Source organism: Phaseolus vulgaris, chromosome 8 (assembly GCF_000499845.2).
Source record: "Phaseolus vulgaris cultivar G19833 chromosome 8, P. vulgaris v2.0, whole genome shotgun sequence".
Lineage (NCBI taxonomy): Eukaryota > Viridiplantae > Streptophyta > Magnoliopsida > Fabales > Fabaceae > Phaseolus > Phaseolus vulgaris.
Genome location: NC_023752.2, coordinates 53,958,655 through 53,981,260, shown reverse-complemented (window position 1 = coordinate 53,981,260; position 22,606 = coordinate 53,958,655). Strand labels below are relative to the sequence as shown.

Sequence of the window (22,606 nt, the reverse complement as noted above, 5' to 3'; positions counted from 1 at the left end):
TAGGCCATTCTGGGTTGGGCCAATTACTGCACATACCCTCTAGGCTGATTCTTCCTGTATCATATCAATTCAGACTCACGTGAAATGTTCATTTTATCTTTAATGATTTTAAATTTTTGTCTGAATATTTATATCCACAAGTTAAATTACAAAGTTCTGGATCTACAAATGTAGAACTAATGTTACTTCCGGATTTCACCATCCGAAAACTTATTTGAACAATATAAATGATCTGGATCTCAAGATCTGTAAGCAAACATAAATGAGTTTCGAATTTCAGTTCTCAACACCATTTATAGCATACCATTTTAGATATGAAAATTTGGAACTCATAACTCACTTTTGGATATGATCATCTAGAAGCTTAAATGAAATATGAAAATAACCTTTCGGATTTCGAAATCTAGAATGTATAAAAATGTCTTCCAAAAATTAAAATTTGTAAACAAATGTGTGAAAAGGACAGATTGGAGTTTTAAAATTTTCGTTGGATGCGAGTCAAAATTGATTGGGTGCAGGAAGCAATTGCCTACCCTTTAATGACAATTTCTTCTTTCACTCCGTTTCTTCTTACACCTCCATAAATATTTTAATTTCAAAATTATTCATAAATATTTTAATTCCAAAATTATGCTTTGACAAAAGGTATATGTTTTGTTTTTTTATTGATTTTTAAATTGTATAATATAGACCTTGTAAAATTCAAAATACAATTTTATATTCCAAGTTCAAATTTTAAAGTTTAAAATATATTTTCAAATTCAAAAGATATCTTCTAAATTTTAAAATTTAGAATATAAAATTGTATTATATATTTCAGATTCAAGAAATAGGAGTGTAAATAAAAATGATGAAGTTATAATTTCAGTATACGGAAGGAATGGAGGTGGTGGAAGGTGGAAGAATTTGATCTTGTCTGGGTACATTTGGTTGTACCTTTTCGTCAGTTTCTATTGAGAGTGACAGGTGCGTGAGTAAGGTGACCTCTTCTGATGTTTGCTGATGTGATTGAGAAATAATAAAAGTCTTTGGACTTTGATCCAATCTTTGAAAAATTCTATACATTTCTATTTCTTCCAAGTTAACAGATCAGAAGTGTCAATGTACTTATAATTTTTTTTCATTTCTAACCTATAATAAATACATCTTGGTTTTTCAAAAAATTTAATGAAATAAAATAAAAAATATTTTGAATATCCATCCTTAAAAAGTGTAACTTTATTTATTTCACATGTGAGTAAACTTCCCAATGAAAAATATAATTTCATTTTTAAATGAGATAGCTTAGTTATTTTTTTTTTCCATAATTTATATAAGAAACAAAATCTTGAAATAACATTATAATGGGAAAATCTTGAAATAGAGGAAGCAAGAGTGGTAATCATGGATTGCTAAACTGCCATTGTTATTGAAGACGGCAAGTAAGTGATTTTCCCAAAACCAAGACGGAAGAGAACTTCTAAATGGAAAAGGACATCATAATCTTTATCAACCCAATAAATGTAAATTTCATTTTATTAAGTTTAAATATTATTTTCTAATAAAATAGCAAAATATATTAAGGATTTACCCCAGTGAGATTGAAGATCTTGAATCAATTAAAAATTAAGAAGTGATTCTTCCACCACCCTCCATTTCTGGAATCACTTTATTATTCTATTGCCAACTTTTGACCCTGCACAACATGCTTTCATTTAAATTACATAAATAAATATAATAAATTATCTCCTGTTTCTCCAAACACGGCACAACAGATCCCCCCATCAACACCTATATTTTTTTTTAAACCAGCTGTACCCCAATCAATACAGATTCAACCTAACATGACCTGGGAAGAGTTAAAATGAATTTAATAAAAAATAAAAAAATGTTACTTTGGATGCCCACATCATTAAATGCATCTGTTTGTAATCATTTAAACATTTCTTTATCTTTTCAAATAGACTCACATTTTATTTTATTAAAAGATTATATTTTCTTATACGAAACAATTTGCTATTAATAAGTAATTTTTCAAAGTTTACATCATGTTTATCAAAGTACCATTTACCACATCAAACTCATTTATCATATATTTGTTAAAAGAGCAGTGTTGATTGAGAGTTTTTAAAAGTGAGTATCCAATAAGTTTTGGTAAATATAATGTAAACTTTTGAAAAATTATTAAGTGTTAAATGAGAGTGTGTCAGTAGAAAGTGTGAACATATCACTGCTCAACTAAGTGATGATATATTGAAAGTCCTACACCAAGTTACAATTGAGAAAAGAAATTTTTTTTTTCTGAAATCTGAACCCACAAATAAAGCAATTTTTACACTTGTCAAAGTATATTTAGAAAAAACAAACTCTAGCAACCCCAAATCTTCTATTAGTAAGTAAAGAGTTTGATTCTATCCTATCCATTCCAAATCCATTTACAACTATAAGAAGTGTTGCTAGGAAGTAGAAATTGTGTTTGGCTCTTTCACTTCACTCTTGTTGAAGGGTTTCTGAAGAGAATCAAAACATGGTAGTGAAGGTGTACGGTCCTCACTGTGCTTCCACTAAAAGGGTGCTGGTATGTCTCCTTGAGAAGGAGGTCGAATTTGAGGTTGTCCCAGTTGATCTCACTAAGGGAGAGCACAAGGCTCCCGAGTTTCTCAAGTTACAGGTTCAATTTTCTTTTTTTCCTCAGACTCATCACTCTTCAAGATTACGTCTTTCTTTATCTTCTCATTCATCTTCTTTATTTATCATATCTGCAGCCCTTTGGAGTTGTTCCTGTCATCCAAGATGGAGACTACACCTTATATGGTTACACTTTCAACTTCTATATACTTTTGCCTTTTTGTTCATATTTTGTTTCTTCAGTTATTTTTTCTTATCTTACTGCTACCACCTTTTAAGTTGTCTGTGTTTGATCTGTTTCTGCAGAATCTCGTGCTATAATGAGGTTTTATGCAGACAAATACAGATCTCAGGGGGTTGAGCTGGTGGGGAGGACAGCAGAAGAGAGGGGTGTTGTGGAACAATGGCTAGAAGTTGAAGCACATAACTTTCACCCACCAGCCTATGACTTGGCTGTGCATCTGTTGTTTGCTCCAATATTTGGCATGACTCCAGATCCAAAGGTGATTGAGGAGAGTGAAGCAAAGCTGTTGAAGGTGTTGGATGTTTATGAGGAGAGGCTGTCAAAGAGCAAGTATTTGGGTGGGGATTTCTTCAGTCTTGCTGATATAAGTCATCTTCCATTTACATATTTTATAGTGAACCAAATGAATAAAGGGTATCTGATAAAAGAGAGGAAGCATGTGAGTGGTTGGTGGGATGACATAAGCAGTAGACCATCATGGAAGAAGGTTATTGAACTCTACCCACCTCCAGTTTAGTTCCAGAATGAAGTTCATGGATGATGCATTTAGTATCATCCATCTCTGCACTGCACCTGCTTCTGCTTCTCAAGAATAAATGTACTTTTATCCAATTATGAGTGATGTTGCAATATAAACCCAAAAGTCTTTAGACAACAAATGTTTTCTAAACTTAAATAAAAGTGTAATAGTTTGAAACTTAATGTTCAGTTGGAGACTTTAAATTGGTGTCCTAAAATGCTATAAGTCATGTTTTTATGTGGCAGTTTTATTTATAATACTTAGTCGGTTTCTTTCTCCAAAAATTAGTGTAATTTTAGTCCAAATTTTTCTAAATGGACAGATTAGTTTCTTGTTTTAAAATTGGATAAATCCTCGTATGTGTCAAATACGAGTTTTATGTAGATAATAATTTCTAAAGAAATTATAGTTGTAAAATGTGATTTTAATTAGGAAATAATTAAATTCGTATAATATAAAAACAATTTTTTTAAAAAGATTTCTATAATTGAATTTGTATTTTGACATTATAACTTCAGTGATAGTGATATTATATCGTATTGAAATCATTACAACTTCAGAATTATATTTGTACTATCAGATTGTATTAAAATTGTATTTAGTATGTATGACTTCATCAGTTTCAAAAAATTGTTTTTTTTTTTAAATGGTAAAATATTTATGAAAGATTTAGTTATGTTATTTTGATTAAATTTTTTTTTGCATAAAACTTAATAACAATAGTAAAACGCTAAATCTGATACTAAAAAATTAGGGGTGTTTCTCCCTTCATCATATCATTTAAGATATTGTCCAACATTGTCCTATCTTCTTGACATTGTCCTATCTTCTTTGTGTTGAATTATTTTTTGGAGAATTCTTGACATTGTCCTATCTTCTTTGTTTTGAATTATTTTTTGGAGAAGAGTGTTTTTTTTATACTGTAGTTACTGAATTTAGCGAACAATATAGTGTCGAATTTGCGATCGAAATAACTTACAAATTTGTGATCGAAATAGCGACTGATTAATCATGTTAGTTAGTTTTGCGAACGAATTCGAAATGGCGACTAACTGAATTATTAATCATGCTAGTTAGTTTAGTTTTGCGAATGAATTCGCGACCGAACATAAAAAATAATGTTAGTTAGTTTTGCGAATGAATTCGCGACCGAACATGAAAAATCATGTTAGTTAGTTTTGCGAATGAATCCGTGACCGAACATGAAAGTGACAAAACCGTTGGTCGTTAAAGTGGTGATTGTTTCGAATAAATTGGAAAAAATATATTTGCAACCGAATTAGCGACCGAATATGTTTATTTTTTAGCCACCAATTTTATTTTGGTCACTAAATTTTATTATTTTTTTTCTGCCACCAAATTAGGCACTGAATATATTTACTTTTTAGCTACCGATTTTCTTTTGGTCGCTGAATATAAATGTTTATTTTTACTACCGAACCAGCCATCAAATTTGTTTATGTTTTAGCTACCGATTTTGTTTCGGTCACTAGATATAATTATTTATTTTTATCACTGAATCAGCCACTAAACACGTTTATTTTTTAGCCATCGAAATTTTTTAGTCGCTAAATCTTGTTTATTTTACAACTACTATTAATGATAATAATAATTTATTTTTATTTTAAAAAACTATACAAGCACTTTGAATATTAATGAGTACTCATCCATTTAAAAAATAATTAATTGTATTACTGATTTTTTTTATTTAAAAAATATGTGTCAAATATATTTGTAATTTATTAAATTTAGATAAAATTTATTAAATATTTTTTTAAAATATCACCTCAAATAATTTTTTTAAATAAAATTACATAAAAAAAATAATTATTGTTAATAAAATTAATCCTTTAAAAAAAATAAATTATGCTAAATAATTAAATTTAAATAAAATGATCTTTTTAAAACAACTTTAATTTTATAAAAATAAATAAATTTTCAGAATTAAATTGTAAATAATTTTTTAATTATTAATTTTTTTATTATAACAGTTTTATTACTTGTTTCTATTTTTTTCAATTAAAAATTATTAATAGAGGTAAGTATCTGCTAGTTAGAAATTATAAAATGTATTAGTATGAAAATTATTAATTAATTAAAATATTTATATTTATTATCATTGATATTTAAATACTCCTTTAATATTTATTTCTTAATTTTACATAAATACTATATTTTTTAATATTATTTATAAAGAGGTGACTTCAGTAAAAAAAGAATGTGACAATTAGATAAAACTTGGAATTTGATTTTTTGTAAGCTTCAGAGTTATTTGGAAGTTGTAGGTGCTTTTAGGACACCAAATACCCAAAAATGGACGTGGTGTGAACAAAGGTGCAGAGGAAGCTGCAGGCGGTGGTCGGAGGAGGAGGAGGAAGTTGTGGGTGGTGGTCGTGGTGCGAACGGAAGTACGAACAAAGGCGAACAGAGGTGTGAGCGGAGGCGAACGGAGGTGCGAGCGAAGGAGAACGAAGGTGCGAGCAAAGGCGAACGGAGATGTGAACGAAGGTATTTGATTGCTTGCATTAATTTTAACCTCAATCCTTTTGTCTAGGCTTGCTAGTTTTTCTTGTTTCTTCTGTAATGTTGTTTGAAGGTCTCTGAGCATGGCAATCACACAAGAATTTATATTTGATGGGTTCCAATAAATTGAACATAGTGCTTTACACTGGTTCTACTAACGGACTTGACTGAAAAAAAATGGAACTTGACTAGAGCGGGTCGGGTCCAAGCCATAGCCATCACTTTCATCACCATGTACCACAATGAATCACTTTTGCCCATAAACATTCAAGCCAAAACCCACATGTTATCACTTTGGTACCTAAAAAATATTAATTTGACTTTGCTTCAATCCTAAAAATACTTACTATCATTACCCAAGTCCTTCAAAAATCTGTACGTCACTAAAGTAGCCTTTCTGCTAATGTGCTTTACTGCTTAGGTAGCTTTGCCGTGTGGATGCTTAAGAGGCATTTAATAGGCTACATAAGCACTTAATCTTCTAAATTAGGCTCCATTAAATGGATTTTTGATAGATTAGAGGGTGAGAAAGAGACCATCACAGGTGAGATTTTCAATAGTCAAATAAAATAATAGCACACAACTTTGATAGATGAAAGTAACTCCTTTTTGCATATTTTGTCTGTCATAGTTAGCTTTAGGAATGAGTGGCATAAAGTAATTATTTATGTAGCAGTGCAATTTCTTTTCTGAGGCAGCCAGTGGAATGAATAGTATAATTGTATAAACTATTTGTATATTTCAAAGAGCATGGTAAAAGCACTATTTGAAATTTGATTAGAGAAATTTTAAAAGAGTAAGAACTGAAATAAATTGGAAAGTAGGGGTTTCAGACTTTAAATAGCTATGCATTGCTTCTGCAGTTTTAATGCTGTTGCTCCCATCATAGTTCATCACAGAAAAAAGTGAAGCTTTGTGATTTAAATGCTGAACCGTTTTGAGTGGTGGTGAATTGGGTTGGTGTGGTGGTGGAATGAAGTCATTACTTTTAAGCGTGGTGTGGTGTAAATCTTTTATGAGGTAAGGAAAATTATTTACGTTTTGTGTTTTAGTTGATAATGGGGTTAAGTTGTTACCGAATCGTGATATTCGGAAGGCTTCATATTTAGTTATAGATGCAAAAATTTGAATGTGGTTGTTATATACTCCGGACTTCGATATTCAGAAGATCATTTTTATATTTCATTTAAGTTTTTGGATGATCATATCCGGAAGTGAGTTATGAGTTTCAGATTTTTATGTTCGAAATGGTGTGCTATAAATGATGTTAAATATTAGAATCTCGAGTTCATTTATGTTTGCTTATGGATCATGGCATCCAGAAGGTCATTTATGTTGGTCAGGTAAGCTTCTGGATGACTAAATCCGAAAGTGACATATTAGTTTCGAACTTGCATATCCAGAACTTTGTAATTTAACTTACGTATATGAAAATCCAGAAGACAAAGTCTTTTAAATCATTAAGGGCAAAACAAATATTTCATGTCAAATTAGGTGGCAATGTCGGTTGGTCCCTCCCATGTTTGACTCGCAAAACGCAGGTCAGGTTGGTCCAACCTATATAAGAAATGCAAGTTCATTTGACCATCCTGTCCCGCATAAGAAGTAGTCCGTGTAAGATTCTATTCATCTATGTTTCAATTTATTAGAGAGAGAGAGATAGAGATAGAGAGATAGAGAGAGAGAGAATCTTGTTAAGATATAATTGGAAACTATTTTAATTAATTTTAATCTATTTTAAAAACTAATTTTAGTCACTAAAAATAATAAAATTTAAAACTAATTTTGTAGTTTCTAATCATTATATAATTATAATGAGATACTTAAATTTCTAGTCACTATTATTTGAATTTAAATATTAATTTTGAAGTAATTAAATTTTATAAAATTAATTATTAATTTATAAAATATTTTAAATTGATATGAATAAATTTAATAATTTAATAATTTTAGTATAATATTAAAATAATTAATATAAATTTAAAAATTACATTTAAAATAGTATTTTAATCTTTTAATTTTATTTAAATATAAAATTAAATTAATGATTAATTCAAAATATTATTTAAATTAAAATTTTAATAAATAAATTTAAATAAAGATGCATATTTTTCAAAAAATTATTTAATTTTTTTAAATTTAACCAATTGGTATGTAAGGTTTTGAATTTCAAAGTTTATCTGTTTTCTTTAACTTTTTTTCTCATCTCTCACTCTTAGCACTCAACAACCGGAAACCACACCCTACAACGACAACGCACCTTGAGACGGTAACGCACCCGCAACAATGACGTTTCTCTGTTTCGAATGAGACTAACCTCTTTAAGCTTATCATAGTAAGTTTCAATTCGTGTTTCATTCTCGCTCTTTGTCTTTTATTTTTGTGTTTGCTCATCGAAACTTCACAACTTTACTCAATGTATCTTCCCATCTTAAAATCCTAGATTATTACACATAAAAGGTACTCTGTTGTAAGTTGTGTGGCTGTTAGTTTTGAAGGTAATTCTAGTAAAATAATAAGCAACTGCATAATTAATATGGGGATATTAATTTGAGGTCTTCGTTTTATTTGTCTAGTTTGATCAAGTTTCATTAACTTGTGAATATCTTTATGCACGGTATATGGTCAGTGTTGTTGGTTTAGTTAGGCCTTAGGCTTGCAAGCTCAAACAAAAATTCAAAGTTTATTGAAACTTTGACATCGTGCTAACTACCTAATTGTGTAGATTTTTGTGTATCTGATTACATTTCAATGGTATTGTTAATGTGGTTTTTATTTATTTATTTAGAACTTGGAGATATTGTGATTTGTGTAGTATAATATAATGGTATTTGGAGCATCAAAAGGTTTAGTACGCACCTACAACTAGTTTAGTTGTTTTCCCTTTATTGAGACAAATGCTTTTGGAACTTTGGAAAGACTTTTTGTCAGACAAGGCATGCTTTAATTAGTAGAAACTAGAATCCAAATATGTGGGATTGGGATCAATACCTCTGCTTGCCTCTGCAAAACCAAATGCATGGAACCTGTAGAGTGGAAGGGCTAACTTTATAATTTTATTTACTGTGCTTTCTTCTCTTTGTAGTGTTAGTACTCAGTGAGGTATGTAATTTCTTGTGCACTTTGTTAATGACACTAATATTGTAGTTAAACCAAAATTTTGTTTACTCTGAAAATTAATCTTGGGTTGTTAAAGTATTTGACAAATTGCTTTTTTTTCCTCTTTGTTGTGAACACTTCTTTCCTCAATGAGGTGTATCTTTTTAATCTTTCTAGCCTCTCTTGGTTAAGGGCTTTATAATCCTTCTAGAACTGAGTTATTTCGTGTGCACCTGGTTCATGATGCTTGATCCATGTTACAAAAGTTGTGGGAGTCCAACATAAATTTTTACTTTTATAAATTAGTGATAATATTAAAATGATTAGATTAGTTTCATATTATTGTATTGTAAATATTGTGGCATTTTTCATCAGTACATTTCAAAGTTTTTATTTTTTTAGTTTAAACCTCAAACCAAAAAGAAAGTACACTTAGAATTTAAAATAAATTGGTTGATCATTAAAAGACCGACCATCTAATGCAGATGAAGACTTGGTATCCGTTACGTTGCCCCTGCCATCAATTTTGACATCCTCTAGGGAAAACAGGTGGAATGATACAAATTCTTATGGTTCAAAAAAGATAATTTTGGCCTTGGATTTCAATTTTTCTCTGCTGCTGTGTTTTGAAATCAGTTTATCATGGTACCTTCTATTTAGTTATTTAAATGAATCAGCAGTTTTATTCAACCTGCAATATAGATACAACCAAGATATGATCTATGTAAGCTTATATCTCTTAATTTTCTATCTTGATTTATTTTCCTAATCATAACCTCTTTAAGTGCATAACTATTTAATTCAGATGAAAGCTGGGCCTGTTTTGGTTGCCATAAATCCCTTTTAAGAAAGTTACTTTGTATGGTAATAATCAAATTATCAAACTCTAAGGTTAACTCGTAAACCCTTACGAGTTTGAGTTTAAGAGTCAGGTGAAGGTTGGCGAGTCAACTCGGGAGTAAACTCGTTTTTGAGTAAACCCGAATCCGAAGTTGACTCGGTCAAACTCGGCTAAACTCGTGAGTTTAAGGTCGAGTTATCGAGTTGCGTAAAATGGACTCAAAACGATGTGTTTCCTTGTGATTAGGTTAGATTTTTTAGGGTTTTACCGCTCATCACACCGCACCGCTCCTCGCCTCGTACCGCGCCGCTCCTTGCCTCGTACCGCGTCGCTCCTCGCCTCGCACAACCCCACACTGCTCCTCGTACCGCACCGCTCGTCGCATCGCGCCGCTGGTTGTCACACCTCGTTTCACAATGATCCTCGTCACACTACGCCGTTCGCGAAACACTTTGATGGGTAAGTCCTGCTGCTGCGGTGAGGACGGATTGGGTTAGGGTTTTCAAAATTAGGTTTGAACTTTTAAAAATGGGTTGGGGCGTTTTTGTTCATTGGGTTGGGGCAGATTTTTGGACATCCTGAAGTTCTTTTACTGCTTTGGACATATTGGATTTTTGTTTAATTTTAAAGCAGAATGACTAATTGATTGTTTGTTTTAGAGTTAGATGATTTTCTTGAAGAATTAGAAGAATGAGACTTTTAAATTATAACATTTGTGTTGTTTTAGTTATTTTATTAGTGTATGAACTTGTTTATTTCAATATTATGGATTTGTTTTCATGAATTATTTTTTTGTTAAATTTTTTTTATGAAGTAGACTCTTACGAGTTTACGAGTCGAAAGTCAAGTTTAATGGAGTCCCACGAATGATAGTAAACTCTCTAGTATGATAAAATGACTATATTGAAGCCTACAAGTGTAAGGCAAGTGAAAGCCCTCATTTATATGCAATTACTGACAGCCATTCGAGAAATGATACGAGACAACTTTTTCCTTATTTTTTATAGAAATTAAGTTTTAAAAGGTTAAGCTGTTTCCATTCGTTTTGTACTATAACTTTTTAATCTGTCTATTGCTTTGTTTGCAGATGAAGTGAATCAATCCATAATTATAAGGTCAATATTTCTTGATTAATTTTTCTCTTCCGAGCGACTAGTCATAAAAAACTATTTGGTTTTTGTTTGCTTTTTTAAAAGATGCATCTTATTTGGTGTTTAGAACAAGAGACTTGTAGTTCGGAGAGTTTTTGGTTGATTTCATATAACTAACTTTATTTAATTATTTAGTTCAATTTTATTATGTATGTTAGTTTTACATATAATTAACTTTGTTTTTTTATTAATGCAGAAGAAGTTTTCGATTTGTGCACCAGATCATAAGTGGGCAAGAAATAATTTTGAAATGCGAGATGCTATAATAATGAAAAATAATTTAAATAAGGCTCGACAAAGAAAGATTAAGCTAAATTGGATTGTTCCTTCTAATGATTTAATTTCCTTCATGTGCATACTTATATTGAAACTAGTTTTAGACACAAGAGAATATCTTAAAATATTTCAAATGAATTGATTTTTCCATTTGATAAATTTTTTTTTTTTACAAAAAATTATATTATTTGGAGACCATTATAGTGACCATTTTTTTATATTTATATATTTGGTCACTAAATGAGTTTCTATATATTTTGGTCACTAAATTGGTTTCAATAAAATTGGTTGTTAATTTGATTTCTATATAATTGATTACTAAATTAGTTTCTATATATTTGGTCACTAAGTTGGTTTTTATTGATAACTAAATTGGTTTCTAAATTAGAATCTAAATTGGTATATAAAATTAACGAAGATGATTTTAGCCACTTACTACAATTAGATTTTAAATTAGTTTCTAATTAAGTTATTGACTAATTTTATCATTTTAGAAACTCAAAAATTTAGTTTCCAAAAACAACTTTTCTTATAGTTTAACCATTGCATTTATGTATTAAATTATTTTTATAATTAACTGAAACTTAATTTGCAATTATTATTGATTTAAGTTACAATACTATTTCATATCTACATCTTTCGAATAATATAATATAGAAAATTAATCTATTAAAATATTTTTATTTAAATATTTAATTTAAAAATAGGTTAATTAATTGAAAATATCAATTCGACCAGTCGCGAGGTTTAGTAGGTCTTAGTGTTATGAGTACTTTTATCATAATTGATGGTTATTTTGACTAGATAACAATAATAATAATAAGTAGGTGTTGATGAGTTGGTCCTTAGAAGAAAAAAGGAAAAAATATGAGGATATAATTCTTACAACTTTCCAAGGAAGCGAAAAGAGCACTTTTTTATTTATTTATTTTATTTTCAATCTTAGACATTTTTAATATTTTCCAAATTTTTACTAAGGCTTTACTTGAATTATGAAATATGGGATATAATTGTTAGAACTTCCAATTATTTGCCATCTTATGTTCTTAAGAAGCGAAAATGACACTTTTTTTTTATTCAATTTTATTGCTAGACCATTTTAAGAAATATTTTCTAAATTTTAACTAATGCTTTACTTGAATCATGAGAAAACAATAATTCTTAATAAATAAAACAAGTTGGATTTTTTGGTTGGGAGTCACTTATTTCAAAAGACAATATTATTTTTATTTGGATAAATAGTTATTTCAATACAATAAGTTTTTTATTTTAATAAAAAAAACTTACATTTTGTTGGATTCTATTATTTAATACAATTAAATACTTTTGTATTTGTAACTATCACGTATGTTTATTCAAAAATTTTAAAAGAATCACAAAGAATTTTTAATGTATAAAATAGAAAATATAGGTTAAAGTTAATTACAGGTTAAAGTTATTATTTTTCTTCTCCAATAAACACAAACACACGTGACAACTTATTAAAGACGAAATACTTGTTTAATTGTGTTAAATATTAATAGAACTCAAATGAAATTAACATAATTAAAATGTTTGTATTGCAATAAAAATAAAATATGTCAATAATTATTAAACTATTTAATTTTTTATTTCATTGTTTATTTATAAATAATACCTCAACTTTTAATTAAACATCTTTAATTTCTACTTCATATTTATTTATTTTTTTGGTGGGAAACACGTTCTAAAATATTTATCTCTTTCTTAACTTTCAATAAAAAAATAATACTATAAATTTAACTTTAATAGACATCAATATAAATGTTATACTTTTATACACAGTAATCCGAATTCTGTACAATTAAAGGTAGCACATTGATTATTTGTCGACCACAATAATATCCACCCCCTCATCTTTACTTTCTAAATCATTGCCCATCATGTTTGGTAGTTGTAATATTTATATTCACATCTTCTTTTTCCTCTTTTCCCAAAGGACCAACCACTCGAAACTTCTATCTAATTCCACACAAATCTTTTATTATATTAAGTAAAAGAGTTTGATTCTATCCTACCCATTCCAAATCCATTTACAACTACAGTGTGAAAACATGCGCTTGATTTCACGCGTAGGGGCACTATAAGAAGTGTTACCAGGAAGTAGAAATTGTGTTTGGCTCTATCACTGCTTCAGTCTTGTTGAAGGGTTTCTGAAGAGAATCAAAACATGGTAGTGAAGGTGTACGGTCCTCACTGTGCTTCCACTAAACGGGTGCTAGTATGTCTCCTTGAGAAGGACGTCGAATTTGAGGTTGTCCCAGTCGATCTCACTAAGGGAGAGCACAAGGATCCCGAGTTTCTCAAGTTACAGGTTCAATTTTCTTTTTTTGCCCACCCTCATCACTCTTCAAGATTACGTCTTTCTTTATCTTCTCATTCATTTTCTTTATTCATCATATCTGCAGCCCTTTGGAGTTGTTCCTGTCATCCAAGATGGAGACTACACCTTATATGGTTACACTTTCAACTCCTATATACTTTTGCTTTTTTGTTCATATTTTGTTTCTTCAGTTATTTTTTCTTATCTTACTGCTATACCACCTTGTAACTTGTCTGTGTTTGATCTGTTTCTGCAGAATCTCGTGCTATAATGAGGTATTATGCAGACAAATACAGATCTCAGGGGGTTGAGCTGTTGGGGAGGACACCGGAAGAGAGGGGTGTTGTGGAACAATGGCTAGAAGTTGAAGCACATAACTTTCACCCACCAGCTTATGACTTGGCTGTGCATCTGTTGTTTGCTCCATTATTTGGCATGACTCCAGATCCAAAGGTGATTGAAGAGAGTGAAGCAAAGCTGTTGAAGGTGTTGGATGTTTATGAGGAGAGGCTGTCAAAGAGCAAGTATTTGGGTGGGGATTTCTTCAGTCTTGCTGATATAAGTCATCTTCCATTTACATATTTTATAGTGAACCAAATGAATAAAGGGTATCTGATAAAAGAGAGGAAGCATGTGAGTGGTTGGTGGGATGACATAAGCAGTAGACCATCGTGGAAGAAGGTTATCCAACTCTACCCACCTCCAGTCTAGTTCCAGAATGGGCTTCATGGACCATGCATTTAGTATCATCCATATCTGGACGTGCTTCTGAAGAATAAATGTACTTTTACCAAATTATGAGTAATGTTGCAATATAAACCCAAAGATCTTTAGGCAACAAATGTTTTCTAAAATTAAATAAAAGTGTAATGGTTTGAAACTTCATGTTCAGTTGTAGACTTTAAATTGGTTTCCTAAAATGATATAAGAAGTCATGTTTTAACAGTTATGTGGCAGTTTTATTTATAATACATACACAGTCGGTTTCTTTCTCAAAGTATAATAATTTTAATCCGAATTTCCGCAGACAGACTAGTTTTTTATTCTAAAATTGGATAAACCATGGAGTACGATTAGATTTTAAAGAAATTATCAATTAAGTATTGTGAGCTCCCATTTATGTGGCAAAACGATCTCTGAAATTAAGGTAATGGCCGAACCTATTTAAGCTTTATAGCCGATATCTGAAATTAAGGAAGAAAATTCCATTTAATTGGGAGAGTGTTTATTACAACAATTGGTTGGATATACGGGACAGAACTAGATATAAAAGAGGAAAAAGAGAGGACTTAATATAATAAGAGAAGGAGACTATAGATAGAACAATTTAGCTAAAAGTCAATTTTTCTGGTTAAACTAGATGCTTGAGAGATATACCTCTTGGCTAGAACATTGTGTCCATTATGAGATATGTAAAATAATCTTATGTCGTAAAAATTTTCTAGATGATAATAAGAGCAACACGGCATACTGTAATAGGAGGAAGGCAATGAAGCACCAGATGCAACAGAGACCTTAATGAAAATGATGGAGGCGATGAGAAAGCAAAATAAGGAACGAGTTGAGGAGTTTAGGAGAGCCCAATAAGATTTGAGAAGGGAGAATGTCCAAACGAGGGAGATGTTGGAGGAATCTTTTAGGGTTCAGGACCAATTCCAAAGGAAGAATGAAGAGTTCCAAAAACAAATCAATCATCAATTCCTAGGTCACCAAGACGAATAGGGGGTCCAGTCGGATTTCCAAACATTCTCGAATTTACAAAGTGGGTGGAAGTAGAACCTTTAACTACAATAACAGCTGGAAAAATATAGAAATTTATTTGAAAATCTATAATATGCAGGTTTGGAGTACTAAGGGAGGTGATGTCAGATAATGGGACACAATTTGTAAGTAAAAAGGTGCGGGACATCTGCAAGGAGATGTGAATTCATTATGTTTTTTCAATGGTGGAGCATCCCCTAACAAATAGACAAGTGGAGGCTGCAAATAAGGTGATTTTGCAGGGTTAAAGAAGAAAGTGGGGAAAGCCAAGACAAGGTGCGTGGAGTTTTTATCAGAGATAGTTTGGTCATACCACACTTTATTTCAATCAACAACAAGGGAAACTCCTTTCAGGTTGGTGTACAGAAGTGATGTAGTATTATCCATTGGGTTAGAAATTCCATCTAGAAAGGTAGGAGATTTTGAGGAACAGAAGGGAAGACTTTTCCATTTGGATACAATAGATGAGTTGAGGGATAAAGAAAAGGTGAAGGAAGTCGCTCTCAAGAGAAGAATTGAAGCAAAATTTTTAAGCAAAGTAAGCCCAAGAGAGTTCTGAAAAGGAGATTTGGTGTTAAGGAAAGCAGGAGAAATTCACATGGATAGCAAGCTGGCTGCAAGGTGATAATTAGAGTTCTTCAAACACTTTTAAAGGTTTAAGAAACTCTGTGAAGAAATCCATAAGAGGAATCAAGTTATCCAAGAACACAAACTGTTTTAAAGTAAAACACAGAAAAAACAATCGGTTGTTTCTTCGAATCAATCAGTTGTTTATACCTGTTAAAACTTAAACTGCTTAAAAACAAAATATAAAGGAGTTCAGAGAAAGAGAAATGCACAGAAACAGTTTATACTGGTTCACTCTTACAATAAGAGCTACATCCAGTTCCCAGAAACCACTGGGTAATCCACTGAGCAATCAAACCAGATTACAAACACCACACACCAAACTTGAACCCCTCAAGAAATACACTGCCTTTGGCAAACCACACCAAGAGTATTGATCTTGAACACCTCAAGAACACACAACACTCCTTGGCAATACAACAAAAGAAATATAGAAGATTGAGAAAAGGATTACACCTGATCAAAGTACAACTGAAAAGAATACAATTGCAATCATATTCCACTCTCACTTGAAAATCCAAAGCTTGATGTGAATCTTGAAAACTTGAAATCAAATATGTCAAATTGAATTTCTCAAAACTGTTTCTTACACTTCAGAAACATATAACAAACTATTTATATTTTCCAAAGATTGGTTAAAACATTTAATGAAGGAGCATATTCAGTTAGAAATCATTTAAGATAGATTCACCATTCAAAACTGAATTCTGTTAGGATTTTCAAAGAAACAATCAGTTGAAACCACGAAACAATCGATTGATTTGGTTTGACAGTTAAGTCAACCAAGTCAAAAACTTTCAACATTTTTCAAAACCTCTAAGAGCAAAACAACCAGTTGATTCGACAAAACAACAGGTTGTTTTTCACTTAGTTGGAAAATCATTTAATTTAGAAAAAGGTTTTAATTCACATCAGTTTTAGATTCAACAAAAGAGTGGATCACACTTTATTCTACCCAGATCCCACTCACACAGCAACAACACCAGCCTTTCATCAAACACTTTGGATTTGGATTCTTCAAAGCTCTTGACCACTCTTGATCAACAATCTCCCCCTATTTGATTAAGACAAATCCCTGGTTGCTTGTGTTGATCTTGTTTGAATCTGAAACAGCACGTGCAAAACATAAACTATGCAATCTAGAGCATCTCTAATAGCAGGTTATGATGATACATCAACTAGTTTTTCTACATAACCACAAGAGTAGAAAAACCAGCCACAAACTATGCCAAAAACATCAAAACTACAGCACCAAAATCAAACAACATATGCAGCCGAAATTAAAGCATACTTTATAGTAGTTTTAAGACAACTCATAAACCATTTTCTCTCCCTATTTGTCTCCACAAATAGAATTAGGAAGAGATAAAAACATAATAGTTCAAAATAAAGCAATACTCACATAGAAATTTAACGAAACTTGGCTTCAATCATCTTTCCCATATTGCAGCTCATAAAGTTGGTTTTGAACAACTTCAATTTGTTCATCAAGGTTCTGAAAATGAGTATCCATGCTTTGAAATCTTTTGTCAAAGTTCTGAAAGTTTGTAGCACAAAGATCATGAAGATTTCTTTGATTTTCAACAAAGTTGTCCAACCTATTTACCATGAATCTCTCAAAAGGAGACATTGAGAGAATTTTATTTCCTTGATTTCCAGCACTTGTTCCAACACCTATCTCAGTAGCAGGTTGATCTTCATCTTGAGCATCAACATCAACACCTTCAGCAGCTTCTTGATCTTCTTCATCATGTTTAGCATGTGCACCACTTGAGGAACCACCATGTTCACCATCCTTGCTTACCCATCTTCCACCAATCTTGGTAAAACCCATCTTGCTTAGTGAACCATTGTTCACTTCATATGTTGATTTCCTCAATTCGGATGTTTCTTCCTCAAGATCTACTTTAAAATAGTTTATGAATTTAGAAATCAAGATAGCATAAGGATAATGATAGTCACTTAACCTCATAGATATTTGCATGTGTTCCTTGATGATATGGATCCAATTGATCTTGACTTTGCTCATAATGCAGTATATGTAGACAAGATCTTCCTCAGTGAGAACAAAATGATTGCTCCCTCTTGGTGTTAGAATCCAAGTTACAATGAGAGCCAACAACCTTTCATTCAACTTGAACCCTCCAATAGAACAAGTTCTTACTTGTGCTTGAGGATTCTTCAAACAACTTCTATAATACTTAATCTTGTTGAAATCTTCCACCACACCAATATTCACTTTGTTGATTCTCAGCCCAGCATACTTCAAACCAGTTACTGCAGTCCATACCTCATGACTAATCTCCATATCCACACCTTTGACATGAGAAACAAGGTTGTTGTCAACAAACTTCAAGTTGGTGTAGAAAACTCGAATAAGATTAGGATAAATGTTCCCTTTCATCTCCAATAACTTCTTTAGCAGTTGTTCCTTGAGAAGATTTCGCACATCATCCAGTTTTTGACTTTTCAGCTAGCTGAAAGAGACAACTTTTGGGTTGTTTATCACTTTTCGACTTGTTTCAAAGCGATATTTTTCAATCAACTCATTGTCCCCTGAAAACCAGCCTTCAAGACCGTCCTGTTCTTACAGCCCTGATTTTGATCCTTTTTTATGATGGAGGAGTGGAATCCATGATAACAGAATGGAAAAAAAAAATAGAGAAAAAATTGAGATGTAGCTAGAGATGTGCCAATTGATTGTTTTTGTGTAGAAAAACAGCTGCAGAGGGTTTTATAGCAACAAAAAAACCCTCTTTGATCCTTTGGTTGCAGTGGGTTTTAGTCTTCAAGAAGAGGAATCTGGTCTAAGCTTGCATAGAAAACATGTCAGCCCATACCAGAAAAACACATGGTCAACACATGTGGATTTGACTAGTCATAAAGGCACTTGAATTTCGAAGATATGGAATATATTCCTTTTATGACAAGAAGTAACCTCCTCCTGAACCAAATCAGATCCATATGACTGCTTTATTGACTCATAATTCCTTTAAGATTGAAATCTGTAAAAGATAGAATGCATAAAGAAATTAAATCAGTTTTATGCAGTGCTGTCAGAGGAGAAACAATCGGTTGTTTCGAAAAAATAATCGGTTGTTTTTCTAAAGCAACAAATAATTAGAATTTTTAAAAGCAGAGAAGAATCAAAGTGTAATTGCTCCACATATATCACAATTAGATGAAGATTTAACACAAATTAAGAAAAGAAAAATAACAGAAACAAAGAAAGCCTTATCCTTTTGTCATAACGCCCCTTCATTGAGTCATAATGCATGATCAAGAGAACTTCTTTTGGCTTTTAAGAAGACTTAAGCTGGTACAGAATCCTTAGTTCAATTCCAGACATAATCTTTTCCTTCCAAAAGCTTGATCTGATGACTCAAGAGTCCATGCTTCTCTTAGTATTCCTACAACACAATAAATTCAAGCAACAAGATTCGGTCCCCTTACAAAAGTGGGTCCTTTTGATTTACTTTTATCATTGGGAACTTCAGAATCTTTGGGAATTCATCTCATAATATCTTTAGGAACAAAATATTTCCTAATTTTACTGAATCTAACAGAGTGGCCTCTCTTCAAGCAATAAAAACATGTAACAACCGGTTGTTTCGATTTTTCAATCGGTTGTTTTTCTGACACTTTTGAAAAAGGCTTTGTAATCCTATTTTTCTTGCTTTGAGGATTAAATCCCAAACCAGATTTTCCAAAAACACATTTTTGGGATGCTAAGAGATTTTCAAAGTTAGATTTACCCTTTGAAAGTTTATCCATAGTTCTTAGATAGTGGACTTTACTATCAAGAGTTTTACAATTTTCACAAGCTTTTGAGTGACTCAAGCAAGAAGAATTCTTGCAATGCAATTCAATATTTTCAAAATCAGTTTTTGAATTTTCCAATTCTTCTTCAAGTGTCTTGACTCTATTTTCAAGCCAGTTGTTCAACCCTTTCAACCGGTTTCAAGAGAGCCAATCGGTTAGCTTCCTCATAAGTTTCTTTAAAAGCTTGAAGCAATTGACTATAGTTTTCAGCATTTAAAGAGGCACAAGAACTTACACTACTTGAATAATCTTCTCCCCTTGCCATCAAACACAAATTGGCTTTTTCATCTTCACTTAGGGTGTGTTTGGATTAGAGGGTGTGGGGGAGTGGAAAGTTGAGGGTGAGTGGGAGTGGAAAGTTGAGGGTGAGTGGGAGTGGAAGTGTGAAGAAAGTGTGAAGAAAGTTGAGGTTGTTTGGATTGGGGTATGTTAGAGTGGATGTGTGAGGAAAGTTTATTGGAAATTGTGAGTGATGTGATAGTTGTAAGAATATTATAAATTATTTTGAAGAGTAAAGTTTGTGAGATTACAATTTTACCCTTGTATATAAAAAAGAATAAATAATGATTAATCCTATTTCATATTTTAGTTAATTATAATTTAAAATTAAAGTATAATTATATTATTTAACATTTTATTAATTAAGAATTATTTTTAATTTAAATTAATTTATTTACATAATTTTAATATTATAAATGATTTTATAAATTATGTTATGTTATATATATACAAATATATATAAAATATATTTAAAAAAAAATAGAAATTTCGAATATAACATGAAAATTAAGTAGGTGTCAAAATATATAATATAAAGTCATTACATGAAGAACATAATAATGTTAATTAGAAAAAGAAAAGACATTCTCAGTAATAACATTTGAATCCTTCTTGTGGAGACCTTCAAACGGTTTTCTAGAAGACATATCTTATTCTGTTGTATGATAATAATTTCATCTTTTTCATCGGCAACGTCTTCAATGCACCATTTGAAAAAATTACAGCCTAGAACCATGCCACTTCTAATCTGTTTTGAAGAAAACAATAAAATTGAACAATGAATAAGTTTAAAATAACATTCTTAAGTTTGTTTGAAACCTAATTGAATAAATTTTACCTTGTAGTTGGGACAACCCCAAAATTTTTTTCCAGCATTTTTTTGTGTTGTCGCTATTCTCAAAACAGCAAATTGTCCACAATGACAAATAGGATCAACGAAGGCACTTGTGGTCCCAGTAGCATGGGTAAAAGTACCACGTTTTTGCACACTACAACCAGTACAACTAGATGACGACGTGTTGTGATACGCAGACATTAATGACACTTAACCAATGTTGTCGAAGTAATAAGATGGTAAAAAAGTTGCATTAAAAACAATATGATTATGTAAATAAGTAGCATGAAAAGTAGCATAAAACCTTAACAATAACAATGTCAACGTCAAAAATAACAAACACAATTCATCAATGTTCAACATGAAACTTAGAAATAAAAATAACAATGACAATAACAAAATAATAACACACTCAATAGCCTTGATGACGTCGAATGTCAGCCAGAGTAACCTCCATTCTGTCCAATCGGGTATTCATCCTTTCCATGCCGGACAAAATCTGATTTAACAATTCCCTTTGAGTGGGGTTTTCCTCCTCAGGTTGACCACCTTCATCATCTTGTGGTGGCAATTCATCCTCTTCATCATCTTCTTCGTTTGCATGTTGTGGTCTACCAAGTTGCCATATGCCATTGACCTGGAATATATTTAATTTTGTCATACTTTTTTTGCCAAAGTAATTATTCCAGCCTAGCATTGTTGCTTGTTCATTGGACAAGTCAAAGCCATACACCTGCAAGATCCTCGTTATCAAATTTGCATATGGGAGAGGCATCTTGTTATCCCGGCATTTGATGATCTGTTGCATTATGTAATGAGGCCAATTAATGCGTACATTATTCTTGATTAACCACATCATGAAAATATCTTCATTCAGCAGTTGTGCATAATTGCTTCCTCGAGGGCACAAGATATGCACCCATGTGTAATGCAACAGTCGGTCATTCATGTTCAGACTATCGACATTTTTCAGATTTTGACCTTCAACATCTTCACGAATCATGGTGGATAGTGCTAGTGCTCGATCAAAATTCACTTCCTCAGGGATCGTCCCGGGGGTTAACTTAAGACCGTCATACTGTAGATGAGCAATGGTCATCCAATCCACTTCTTTGATGTGTATCATTTTGCCGCAAATCTCAACGGCAAGGTGACCAGCAGGTGTGAATTTTGCATTTGTATAAAAAACCCTTACCAAATCCTCATAATACGGAAGATTAATTCCGAGGAAAGGTTGTAAACCTTGCCAATTCAAAAGATTTTGGAATTGAAATCCTGGACCACCAAAAAATGGAGTATGCATCACTTTTGGTGGTAATACTGCTCTTGCGTGAAAGTTCTTTTCAAAAACCACCATTTGACGCCTGGTACTGAAGTATCTTGAATAATCAAGAACTTCTGGAATCCTCGTTGGTGGAGGAGGAACATCAACATCTTCTGCTGGAGATTTACCCTTACGGGTTCTGTTACGTTTGTGGGATGATGATGCCATCTATAATGCAATTACTACAATAAATAACTAAACAGAAGTTAACATAATATCATAAAGCAATAATATAACAATGACAAAAACCAAAATATTACATTGCAAATGAAAGTAGGAGTTCACAAAACAAAATATTAGATGTCCAATAACTAACACAGACAGTCAAATATTACATGCCCAATAACTAAGAAAGA

General features: G+C 31.6%; 2 protein-coding genes and 1 long non-coding RNA gene across 4 annotated transcripts; all 3 read left to right on the top strand.

Moving 5' to 3' along the window:
• Positions 1–1,809: 1,809 nt before the first annotated feature.
• LOC137827171 (glutathione S-transferase F9-like) lies at positions 1,810–3,588 on the top strand. Its single transcript, XM_068633394.1, has 3 exons — positions 1,810–2,650; positions 2,745–2,793; positions 2,914–3,588. The coding sequence occupies exons 1-3, from the start codon at positions 2,507–2,509 to the stop codon at positions 3,366–3,368; spliced, it is 648 nt and encodes a 215-aa protein (XP_068489495.1). The 5' UTR covers positions 1,810–2,506; the 3' UTR covers positions 3,369–3,588.
• Positions 3,589–5,651: 2,063 nt separating this feature from the next.
• On the top strand, positions 5,652–10,979 carry LOC137827151 (uncharacterized). Of its 2 annotated transcripts, XR_011083671.1 has the most exons (4): positions 5,652–5,879; positions 6,758–6,914; positions 8,114–8,229; positions 9,479–10,979. It is a non-coding gene; the product is annotated as an uncharacterized lncRNA (long non-coding RNA). The 2 variants fall into 2 exon arrangements; XR_011083670.1 differs by having other exon boundaries at positions 8,114–10,979.
• Positions 10,980–13,107: 2,128 nt separating this feature from the next.
• LOC137827170 (glutathione S-transferase F9-like) lies at positions 13,108–14,551 on the top strand. The gene is made up of 3 exons (XM_068633393.1): positions 13,108–13,593; positions 13,688–13,736; positions 13,859–14,551. The coding sequence occupies exons 1-3, from the start codon at positions 13,450–13,452 to the stop codon at positions 14,311–14,313; spliced, it is 648 nt and encodes a 215-aa protein (XP_068489494.1). The 5' UTR covers positions 13,108–13,449; the 3' UTR covers positions 14,314–14,551.
• Positions 14,552–22,606: the final 8,055 nt, after the last annotated feature.

Coding starts and splice junctions, on each gene's coding strand:
- LOC137827171 (XM_068633394.1), top strand. CDS start 2,507: ATGGTAGTGAAGGTGTACGGTCCTCACTGTGCTTCCACTAAAAGGGTG. Junction 2,651..2,744: donor CCGAGTTTCTCAAGTTACAG/GTTCAATTTTCT, acceptor TCATATCTGCAG/CCCTTTGGAGTTGTTCCTGT. Junction 2,794..2,913: donor TGGAGACTACACCTTATATG/GTTACACTTTCA, acceptor CTGTTTCTGCAG/AATCTCGTGCTATAATGAGG.
- LOC137827170 (XM_068633393.1), top strand. CDS start 13,450: ATGGTAGTGAAGGTGTACGGTCCTCACTGTGCTTCCACTAAACGGGTG. Junction 13,594..13,687: donor CCGAGTTTCTCAAGTTACAG/GTTCAATTTTCT, acceptor TCATATCTGCAG/CCCTTTGGAGTTGTTCCTGT. Junction 13,737..13,858: donor TGGAGACTACACCTTATATG/GTTACACTTTCA, acceptor CTGTTTCTGCAG/AATCTCGTGCTATAATGAGG.